Below are 12,787 nucleotides of genomic sequence, written 5' to 3' on the forward strand. Positions count from 1 at the left end.
ATATTTTATGGGAACCATCGCGCCATTTAGAAATTACGAATTTACGAGCTTTGTAAAAACTTGTTTTATTATTTTTGAACTAGTTTTTTTATATTATATTTATGATAAATCACAATATAACTTCAATAACAATAAAATATTCAATTACCAATTGTAATTCAATACCACCAACCAAAACGACAATTCATCTTTCAAAAAATTATAGAACACGTTTTGTTTTCTATAAAATAAAACAACAAAATCACAAGACTCACCATTTTTCCTATTTTCGACTAACACATACACTGCATATTATTTTGACAGATCACTGCACCAAACGCGTCTCACTTTGCGCGTGCGCGATACCGTATAGCTGCGCTCGCGCCTCCCGCATACCATATATACCGCCTACCAACATACAGCCTGAAAGTTTGCCTGGCATTGATAAACTGAACATTTGCTGGTAGTTTTATTTCAGGCATATATACAATATTGACATGCATATCCTTAAAAAAAAATATATATCTGACAATCTGCCCATGAAAATCCTGAATATATTTACATACTTCCTGATTTTATTTTTTTTTGTAATGATTGTTTTTAGTTCATTAACCTTTTTCATTTTCAATAAACACTGAATCCTTGGGTAATCTTTTTCTTTTCAAAATTGCCGTCATCGTCCTTGTCGATGCGGATGCTACTAGTATAAAAAGCTTTGCGGAACAAATATTACTGTGACATGAAACTGCGGTTATTGAACTTTGGAGTCTAGGAGGAAAGCTTAGGGTTTCATTTATGACATTTATAGACTGAAATACCTTAGGCGGTATAATTAGCAACACGTAAGTTTCCTTATTTTGGGGACAACCCTGACCACATCCAGATGTGAAACTTTAAGCATATTGTCAATATTTTTTTTGCTCTCAAATTATCGAAGATTATTAAGGCTAAATTAGGTGGTTTTCGCTAGCGTAATTGTGCATCGATATAGACAAAGGACTTATCTGGTTGTCACCTATTTAGATTAAATTTTGCTCATCTTGCCCATTTTCGACTAAGTTGCACTAGGTTATCAGGGTCAGTGTCATGTTCTTTTAAACTAAGTTTTCCTGACAAAACTTATTTCTTTTTTTCGTGGAATATTTTTTCGTCAGAAAATAAGCTTGTCCTTCTATTACTCAATTTCGAAGCCATGAAGATGTGACACAAAATTGCATTCGAATTTCCATTAAGGATGATTATAAAATGAATTTCTAGAAAATCGTCCGAGATTTCACATGAATATATCGGAAAGCGATTGGTCAGAGTCTATGGAAAGAGACTTGTAGCATCGCAAGGTCACTGCATGAATTGACAGGTGGCATCGCATATCCGCGATCAACTGATACTGCGAGGAGGAAACGTTTACATGGTTTTAATTTTAAGGCTTGGTTGTAAGGTGTGAACAGGGTTAACCTATATGGAAATTTGGCGTTTTTTGTTACGGATATGGTAGTTGTAGGTTATACCGAGATCGTGAAATTTAGCGTTAAAAAATCTGTAAATATAAATGGATTAGACAAGAATGATAATCTGTATTCGTTATATGCTATCACCTTTATTTATACAAGCCTCACAAAAAGCTGTATCAGATATTGACTATGTGTACTTCAAATTGAAATAAATTCAAACCCTTAAACAGGACTAGAACCTACGACACTTTACTATAAGTGCCGGTAATTGCAAATATTATGCTACACTTTTTGCATACGAAAAAAATAAAGTAAGACTATTTAAGTTCCGGCAAAACCCCTCTTTTATGTTGCTAGATAGTGGAGCAAAGCAACCGAAGCAAATTTTTGTAAATGACAATAATGGAGAGTTTAAAACATATATACCTTTTGGTTCGTGGATTACTGTATACTAAATATCCCATTTCCAAAGGTTTTTTTTTTATTAATTTTAAAGTTCCTTTACTAAACTTTATGTAGCTAAAATCAAAATTACGATGCACTTAGCTTTTGTACTAACTTGTTAAAATCTTCACAATTTTTAGTGACCTCAAAAATAACTACGCGATGTTAATTTTCTTGCGGTTTCCCTGATAAATTTGGCAAGAATCAATGCAGCTACAGTTTGTAATAAATTAAAGGTCAAGTTTATAAGACGTTATTTTAATATTTTGGTAATTAATTATTATAAATAGCTCTTCAGTATCTTATTTTGGTTTTATATGCAACGAAAATGTGTGCAAAAATAATAACATTTTTAACAGTCACCTAACCTGTTAAAGTTTTATGGTATTTTTTACGTTCCAAATAAAATAATAATAATATTGTTTTAACAACAAAGACATACAAACGAATTGAAATAAAAACTAGTGAGCCAAACTTGTTGAAATGAAAAACTTATGCTATTTCACGTGAAATTAAAAAACATACCAAAAATGTCGCCTTATCAGGTAAAAACAAGTTCAACCTATCTTCAAACAAAATAAATCGATCGAGCGTTTTATCTGCAAGCGTCATATACAAACAAATATGACAATCGTATTAGCCGTATCTACAACCATTGTTTTAAATATTCTTGTTTCAATTCATAGTTCATTAAGAATTCTTCCGATGATTGATGTGATGTATCTACTATGTTTAACATATCAATTATTTGTCTTATCAATTAGTCGTTACCGAATCCTGAATGGCAGCAATTACGTATAATTATGACATCATAGAACGTTGATTTTAACCACCAAAGTAGGAAATCCAGTGATGTTATAATGTTAATCTTGTAACAGGATGTATTCACAAGACGGGAGGTCCGATATCTTACTTTTGGACTCTGGGAAATACATAGAGAAAAACATTGTTAAATGGCAAACGACTTATTGTTATGGAGTTTCTTGCCGGTTCTTCGCCATAAGAGTGACACTTTGGAACCGCGCAACTAGAGCCATCACCTTAACGTTTTGAAAGTGCCTGGAAAACGGCCTACTTGAGATAAAAACTTTTGATTTTGATTTTGTTAAGGTCTTTCATTATAACAGTTTTGTAGTTGTTAATTATTTAACTACTCTTCCCTAATTGCAGCCTCAAAGACCCAAGACAGGTTTAGTACAGAAACAAGATCATATTTTTTGCATTGACAATTACATTTCAATTTTCAACTTTAGGTATTATTAATTTCATTATTTCCCTAAGCGAATCCAAACAAAAAATGATTAGATTATCATGTAACAAAGAAATTCATTACGAATTTAAAGAAAATAAATTATCTTTAAGATTTCTATAACATTCAAATAATGAATAGCTAGATGCGGTTCTTTTAATTGTGTATGATCAGACACTAATTCCCTATCATATAATTTTCTTCTGATGGTACCCACTGGTACCATTAGAAACCGCAAAACGGATCCAATTTAAAAGTTTGCAAGAATATCAATATCCTTGTATAAAAACTACGGATCTGCTCAGCTACATTATATACAAGGATCTTCTGAGATAACCATACAATATTTCATGGAAATACGAATAGTTTAGTATTAGGTAAAACGTAGATACAATACATGATGTGTATCCAACAACATTAGGAATAAAGACATCTTTTATTTTTTTTAAATATTTAAAAAAGGTCTTCATCATCATAAACAATCCGTTAGTTATTAAATAGCAAGAAAATTGACGGTGTGGCATACATATTTTATTTTTATTTTTATTTTATTTTATTAGGGAAACAAACAGATATTATATATAAACAATTACAATCATAATAAACTACACATAATCCGAAATAGTTTCCACACTGCACATATATGTATATTATTATAATACTTTTTTTATTTCATAGCTTGTATATCTATTTTACAAAATATAATGTTGTGTAATTTTTGAGAGATTACATCAGATTCTTATGTTTCTATTTTCATTCAATTTAAGAATGTTTTAACCATTGTCCATTTTCCAATTCATCGTTGTGCCTATATGTGACATTTTGAAATAACACATAACACATTTTAATAGGCATTTCGATTTTCTAACATTTCTGTTTGTAACAATGATCAAAGATTGCAATGCTTCGTAAATCACAATCAAAGTCGCATAATTAATACGATTTCAAAATAAAAACGTCAATCATTTTGCGAACCAATGCCGCTTAATAGATTTAATTAAGTATTGTGTGTTTGTGTCCTAAGTTAATATTTTTTATTGGAAACACCTGTCTGAAATCATTTTAATGCTAATTTATTAGACGTTTATTCAAATTTAGCGTCAAATATTTATCAGAAATGATTTTTGAATACGGACATGTTTATGATTCGAAATAATATTATTGATATCAACCTGATGTCTATGAAAACTTTGTCTTTAGTTGTGTTCATTTTACAAAAACATTTCTTCGATCATTTTTTGTGATGTTATCTTCTTGCGATTGCTTGGCGATCTGTAGTGTCGAGTGGCGTACGCATCGGTTTCAAGGTGTCGCTAGCTTTGAGGTCCCGGGTTCGATCCCCGGTCGGGTCAATGTAAAAATTCACATTTCTACATTGTCTCGGGTCTGGTTGTTTGTGGTACCTTCGTTGTATCTGAATTCCATAACACAAGTGCTTAGCATCTTACATTGGGTTCAGAACAATGTATGTGATGTCCGCATTTAATGCTCATAGCGAATGAACCGTAATATTCACTTATTTTACACACATTTTGCATACACAAGTGCGTCATCACTATTAGATATGTGATATATACTTTATATATCTTAAAATATCCTAACTGATATGGAATACGATACCAAGTATAGTCGTTGTGCCAAACAAGTATTGTCTCTTTGCTAATGAGCTTAATCGACTGTACTGAGCTTCTTAAAGCATCTGTGTGAAAAGGACGGGGTGCTCTATGTATGTAGTGCCATCTCGCTTCCACTAGTTTTAGTTACCTCTGTTTTGCTTCTAAAGCTGTATAATATACGCAATAATTTGTGTTTTGTTGTTAATTTGACACATGCTGACAGACCAGTGATAATTATTACAAAATGTCATAAATCAATGCACCAGCAGTGTGTTTGTAAACGATGCGATGGTTTTGTAACGAATTGTTTGAGTACCAGTTTCGCCCGCTGTTCAATTTGTCACGGGCGAATCTGAACCCAATAAATAATCAAAACTGAAACTTTAACACACCGAGCATTTTCTTTTTTTGTAAACCTCCATACAGCCTACCTTGCAGACAATTTATTTAACCATTATTGTGACTTAGAGATTGTCAATTGTTTTCAAACTCACAACTTGGCATGCTTACTTTTTGGAGTCAGTCGCAACACAAAGAAATTTGTATGAAAGCTCAAGGACCATCCCTAAAAATGGTACTTAAGATAGGCCATTAGTTACCTAGTGTGCAAGAAGCCTTGGCCAACGAATATATCAAAACATTAGCTTCAGTACACACAAGTAGCAACTCAAATATATTCCTCGTCAACCTTTACAACTGACATAAATTACCGAAGATGGCGCCACCGAATTAATGAAAGCATAATGCACGTTGGATTAGACATGGTTTGGAAGGAGTACATTGTGTTACAGTCTTAGTATGTCATGGATCGGGTTAACAACACTAAGATGGATTGTTGTCTTTAATGTGTCTGAAGTTTTCTTATACTAGAGTTTTGTTACGGAAGTCTGTAGTTTAGTCAGATTGAGTAGTCAAAACCTCCTTTGAGGTTAATGTTGGAATTTTAGCAGGATCAAGCGGTTTGATCCACTTAATGCTAGGCCTGGCCGTAGTTTTGAAACTTTGCCCCGGTTCAGAAATAGTATAAGAAGGAACATGGAACAGTTTTAGTGAGTACAAGTCTGGCACTCCTTACCGCTCTACTCGAAGCGTCATTTATTTGATAATTTCTTATCTAACTATAGGACTTTTACCCTAGTATCGATAGAAACAAATCTATTTGCTACTAAGATACAAATTGGTCATGTTATACAGAGCGTTTCTTAGAACGAATTCGTCCTGTTCCTGTTAAAGAGCTCTGTCACCCTACAACCAGGCCCATACTACTTAACCTCAAGTATTAAAACACTTAAGTTACTTAATCGGTCATCGACTTCATCAGAATTTGGTTTAACCTTCGACTCTAACCCTACGTGGTCAAGACAACCAGTTTATCATCAAACTGTTCACTTAATTAAAGCAAAGCCTCATTTTAATTTATTTATAATAATCTTGTTATAATTAAACACGAATAAATTAACCCATTGATTTATTAATAAAATATTTCGAAATACAAAATAAAATTAATGTCAAATTGAATGCAAACAAATAAATTAATATTTTTAAATGTTAAACATCAAACAGCTTCTGGTCAAAGCAGTATTTATGGAAAAATGAATTCTTTTGTTCAAATTAATTTAGTCAAACGATATCAAAATATTTTTTCGTCAAAAAACATTTAATACATTAATCTATTTTGGTCAAGGCATTGAGTTTACCATAATTTGAATATTGTAATCAATCGACTCTGTTGCAGATCGACATACAAATTAATAAAAAAAAAAACAGAGGTCAAAAGTGACATGCTTTAAAATCATAATTTTATTTTTGTTAGGTCTTGTTTAATTATTTAGGCAATAAATTTAAAATGTGTGATTAATGTCAGAACAGTAAAGATCACATAATTTCACTTGCACAATATTTCGTTCAACATAACAATATGCATGTTGCAAACAAAATGTCGTGCTGGCGCTAATATTTAAAGACAATACTTACAAGCCAAATGTTTCAATGTTAAGTTAAAACTGAAATTATTCTAATAGCTGTTGTACGAAATATCAAGCAAATAGAAATGGTTCAAGATAGTTCGTTTCAACTGAGTACAATGAATTAAAAAAAATACAATTTTCTTTTTCCGGCAACAATTTTAAACGTTTCAGTTGTTGTTGTCACCTTTGAGTAAAGTATGTCGTTATAACCTTGATCCAAGAAGATATCCCACTTAAATACCTTGCTTGGATTTATTTCTATCATGAAACATCAAGTAATAGAGGACGACTCTAGGTCCATGTTTTTTTCTATTCAAACAATCGTTAAAAAAAATTAATGTCCTTAGCAACGCATTTGTTGACCCCAACATCTTGATGTACCACATCGTATGTACTTACTGATGCTATTCTTGACCCCTCGGGCCTGCTCATGTATCTCACGTACTTCTGTGATCTGCTGCAGATGTCACTGGCTTTATATGTCAATGTGACGTTTAGCATATTGCCAAGACTTGCTGGATATTTATTTGAAGACATCACATTCTGTAGTTCCTAAAGTTATGGTGATGCAATAACTCTTTAATTACCAGCATTTTTTTTTTAATAAGGAATGCTTTCGTTTTCTTTTTTATTTTATTTTATTAAGATCAATTTCCACGATAAGGAATTGTTTTTTTTTTCACGTGGGGTTTTACAAATACTCAAGACGAAGACTCAGAAGAAGAATTTGCCTCTGTCTACCTTTTGGTTTTGTTCTGGAATTTCCGATGATTGGTAAAGGATCACAATTTTGTAGAGATGCTTTTTTTAGACTTAAAAACTGCATGATGTACAAGTAAAAGAAGTTTGTGTTACAAATTGAAATAAAAGTGTCGTTCTAAAGGAAATTCTCAGTAAACATTATTTTATGATCAGATTTTCTTTATAAATCTTCTAAGTGTCAGTAAGACAAAGATTTTGCTTAAAATATTTATAACTTCATACACACTAATTATACGATAAATCTTGTACTTATATCTGTGGTTTACAAACATATGTTTACACAACACACTGTTAAAAGCTACCTTTAGACCTACACACTTTAAGTATTGCTTACTCACCGAATTATTGAATTGTCTAGTTATTATTTATGGCTAATTAACAATAATACTATGTTGTAATGCATGCTCATAAAGCTTTAATGAACAATTACCAATTCGTCACAAGCTGAACGGATGAGGCGTAGCCTATTGCTATGCTTAATGCTATTTGTACACATTAGCTGCTAGATTTATTACGCGGAACCTACAGATGTTTTGCCAAAATTAAGGTATGTGGATGCGAGAAGCCGAAAATCGATCTCAGTGGCGGGCACTTGGAGAGGCCTATGTCCAGCAGTGGACTGCGATAGGCTGATGATGATGATGATGAAGGTATGTGGAAGCTTGAGAAGTAAATTGTCATATTTCTAGTACGCAAGAATTACCAGGACCTTTCATAATGATTAATGTATTATTATCTGTTGCCAGCGGCATCGTTTGCTACAAATCGAAACAGATCCCGTGGGAACGTAGAAGCATGATAAAAACTATTATTTTTATATATCCAGGTTGTAAAGTAAAGTCTATTCTTCGAATTTTGTTCAAATCCGTTTTGGGGTTTTTTAGTGAAAGAGTAACAAACATCCGTCTAACTCCTCTACTATCTTTCTCGTTAGAATTCGTCTTTAATACGCAGAGATACTCCTAGTTTTAGCCATAAGCCAATTGTTCGATAACGTGATACCAAACATTTCCTGGAAACCCCAGAAATAGGTATTAAAATATGCTCAGGACCTGAAAATAAATATATATATTGAAAATCATCAGAGTATGAATCACTCAATAAAGTTCACGACCCGACACTGTGTAACTCAATCTCACGTAAATCCAATACTAAGATACTCGTATGATTGGATAGCGTCACGGAATAGAAGATTAGGAAGAATCGACACTCAGGTTATACAGACGGGTCAATGTTAGGAGTTGACGATCTAAATCGAATGAATGAATGAATGGTTTATTGCTTTCGTTTTTACAAAAATAACCGGTTTGCAAAAAAAAACATAAATATCATATCGAAAGCAAAAGGTTCCAGAAATTGTGTCAGTTCTATTGTTTTGTTAATTATTTCCCACTAAGAGCTTCTTCTTTAATTTCAGACTTGTGACGTCTAGACTTAATTTGTAATGTTTTACGTGGTTTACAGACAACTCAGAACAGAAACAGATATAAGTTTTAAGACACTATTAGCTTCCTCCCCCGAGGAGAGTGTAGAAGAGCATTGTCCCGCCTTACCAAAAAAGGGCTTAAGTTATTACCACCACATCTTAAAACAATAATGTTTAACTAAAGTTGTGGTGGCGTAACAGTGAACTACACTTTGTAGAGCAGCTTCTGTTTTTCCGAACTATAATTATATTACTCTTAAAATTGTTCGAAGGACCTTAGTACTATAGTGTCACTTCCCTCTACTCTCCTATGTTCCGCGGGCGGGACGCGCAGGCACACTCGCGTGCTCTCCCCTGACCTCACGTAACGTGCCTCTGATGAATGCTTCGTCTGACAGCTTTTACTGTTGGTAAAATGATACAAAATAATTCTGTAAATTGAAAATAATCTTATTTTGCAACCATTTTGTTACATTGTTACAGGGCAAAGACCATTCATAGTATTCTATATGGTATTGGTAACACTCGGGGAATTTGTTGTAGGTAAGGCTGTTTATGGTGGGTAATTTTGACTTCAGGTTACATGGTTGAAAAATATTTTGTGCTTCGAGCTTAAAAATATCGAAAATATAAGTTGTAGGTAAGTTGAAAATGTTGAAATCAACATTTAATAAACGCAGTGAACAGACTAAGTAATACTTTTATGTTATCTTTTTTTAAATCACAAAAGATAATTACCCTTTGTAATTACCTTTGTCGATAATTACCGAGTTGCTAAACTCACTTATTTGGTGGTGGCCACATAACTCATCAATTTTTTTTATATTAATTTAAAATAAAGTTAATCTTCATCATCTAAAATTAGTAGTATCTAGGAACTAAACTAAACTAATATTTACATTTTGAAAGCTATATCAATATAAAAAGAAAAATATGCATTATTTACAAAGCGTCAAAAAAGATATCCTCATCCCTGCCAAAGTCGGGAAACGTGCCCAGAAGGCTGGCGGCATTGCCACGTTGTATGGCAATTAAAATTATTTGGTATTTAAAATATAACATGGCTCGATGGTAGAAGATTAGAAATACGAAACCTAAAAAGCAATAATTTTTTTGCCAAAATACATTGACTTTTGAAAAATATGTTTGGGGTATGAAAAAATTTCTTTCGATATTTCCTGCATAGTACACACATGAACAATACGATTGCAAAATACAAACCTCGACCTTTGAATTAGTTTCGGCGTTTCTGTTGTGGTCAGCATACAATCAAAAGGACCCCATTAATATCACACTAATTAAAAACAAAATATCACTTTTAAAATAAAAAATGGGAAAGTACAAGAGTATGAGAGGGTACTTTAATTCGAGTGATTATTTTCACGAGGAGTTATGAGGGCTCTTTGGCTATCTAGAACGTTTTTTGCTGAAACTAGTACGTGCAGGTTAGTTATTCGCTTCCTATCTGTTGCACGGTGTTCGATGTGTAATAAATAACAAACATATCTGCTAAACAATCAAAAGAACATGCTTTGACATGGTTCAACCCATAAAATATAGGCGCTTAACAAATTAATCTAAACATTTGTTTTTTCCAACAGATTATGATGCATCGTTCTGTCTTATCAAGGATGCCTTGTTTCGTAATCAAACCATAAAAACTACACATTAATCTAATCGCAACATGTTTACAATCATTTGAATTAATTATTACTTCCACATATGGCCTAGGATTAAAGAAATAATCATTTAAAGGTTATGTTAACTTTTTGTTTGTTTAAAAATTAATAACTTTTTTAATGATGAAGAGATAATGCAACACTATGTTACATTAGTTTAATACTTTAGCAATTAATTGAGAAACACTGACAACATAAGCGATGGTATTAAACACATCCGTATCTAGACAAAAATAAATGTTCGTGCGTATGCCTCAAACATTGATCAAATTATAATGAAATTTTCGATTTTCATTGACATCCAACAACGCCTAAAAGGGTTTTTTTTAATCAAAACCCACAATGTACTTCTTTTAATAAATGTTACGAGTGGCTTGTATTCATAATAATGAAATCCCAATTTATTTAACTTCTTTTAAGGTTATTAATTAAAATTCCTAACTGTTATTATATTTACTGTACTTGTTTGCATCGTTTATTTGTAAGTCAATAGACAAAGATTCAATTTAAAAGTTTTTATTGATGTCAATCGAATCTATAAGCATTCGATTTAGAATCATGTCCTTAGAAGATAAATAATCAAACATTGTGTTAAGATTAATTTTCAATAGATAATTTGTACGCATGTTATTGATTACGTGTCAATGTAGCGCCATCTATGGGATCTTATCTTACAACATCAACGATGGATTAAGATGGATCGCACCCGCCTATTAATTGACCAACTTAAAAGCCTACCGCCAAATCAGCTGTCGTAATAACAGAATCACAATTTTGGTTATCCAAAATCGTACGGCTTTACAAAACGATTACTTAATGAGCAAACACCGAAGACTTGCCAGCCGTGTCTACCGGCCAATGTGGTTTAAAGAACATAGAAAGTTGAAGGAACAGGCAAACAGGTTGTGTGCGTGTCACGATTAGGAGATAGCGATCAAGTTTATCATATAAATTTGAACGATGCCATCATCAGTCTAGGCTCTTCCCAACTATTTTGGGTTCGGCTTCCAGTCCAATAGGATGCAGCTAAGTACCATATTTTACAAATGTCTAGTAGCAATTATTTAAAAATTGATTGACAATTAGAGATTTTCAAAATGTTATCAATTTGACAGCGAAAGATACAGGACAATACAGGTACCGAACAAATAAGTGTGGCGACACTAGCTCCAGTGTGACACTTCCCTTTGCCATTCTATACTCGGTGCTCGTAGTTGACTACTGACCTCCTAATGAGACCCAAATTTGATTTTAATCATCTATGAACTTGACATTTGATTTGTTTCATCAATCTTTGATTATAGGAATACGCAGAAATGCTAATAGATTTTATGGTTGAACTCAGCTTCGTTAAGGTCCTAGATATAACTTTATAAACTTGATAAAGTTTATAAAAAAGCCATTATAAAGTTATACCGAAACATTCACGGTGTTTGTTCGTGTTTTCAAAAAAATCGACTTTTAGTTATAAAACTCAAGTGTTTACGAATATGTACCTTCAAAAGACTTACCAACTACAAAGCTTTTAAATCTAGATTAATATTATCCCTCAGTTCGCTTGCGTGGAATTTGACTGCGGATATATGGAGTCCTAAATGTAGCCTTTTGCGCTCTTGTGTGTATGTATGTATAAGCGATTTTCAGATATAGTTTTATATAAATTCTCATCATCATTATCCTAGCCTTTTTCCAACTATATTGGAGTTGGCTTCTAGTCTAATCGGACTACCTGTAACGACTGACAAACTTGTATGAATAACAGCCAAGACCCACAATTTTACGTGCCTTCCGAAACATGGACGAACTCGTTACGACACAGATGGTCACCCATCTATGGACCCACCGCGTCAAACGTAGCTCAGCCTGTGATCGATCCACTTATGCAGTTAAAGCTTAGCTAACCAACAAAAAGAAACCCAAGTGTTGTGTGGAACACTCATAATTATTATAGAAGCATTGTTAGAACTATAGTTCGTCGTCGGTTCTTTTGCTTAGGATAATTTATTCATTAACTACTAATAATCAAACTAATTGTTTTAAACGAATAATTATCCAAAAATGATTATTATTAACCAATCACTATCAACCGATGTATTGAAAACTAAACACAAATTAAGTCATAATTCCAGCGTCTGCCGATGGAAACAACGTAATAAGAATATTAAATATGTTTATCTTCTTAAGCTAACCGCCAAAGGGATATAAGGTCGCATA

General features: G+C 32.8%; 1 protein-coding gene across 1 annotated transcript in view; it reads right to left on the reverse strand.

Annotated features, from left to right (window-relative positions):
- The window catches only part of LOC113495340 (extensin), a 31,664-nt gene extending 31,243 nt beyond the window's left edge, over positions 1–421 (reverse strand). The window contains exon 1 of the mRNA XM_026874021.1: positions 255–421. Within this exon, the coding sequence (XP_026729822.1) occupies positions 255–257 (3 nt within the window). The 5' untranslated portion in view covers positions 258–421. The remainder of the gene's footprint in view (positions 1–254) is intronic.
- Between the last annotated feature and the right edge of the window lie 12,366 nt (positions 422–12,787).

This window comes from Trichoplusia ni, chromosome 6, assembly GCF_003590095.1.
Source record: "Trichoplusia ni isolate ovarian cell line Hi5 chromosome 6, tn1, whole genome shotgun sequence".
In the NCBI taxonomy this organism is placed as follows: Eukaryota; Metazoa; Arthropoda; class Insecta; order Lepidoptera; family Noctuidae; genus Trichoplusia; species Trichoplusia ni.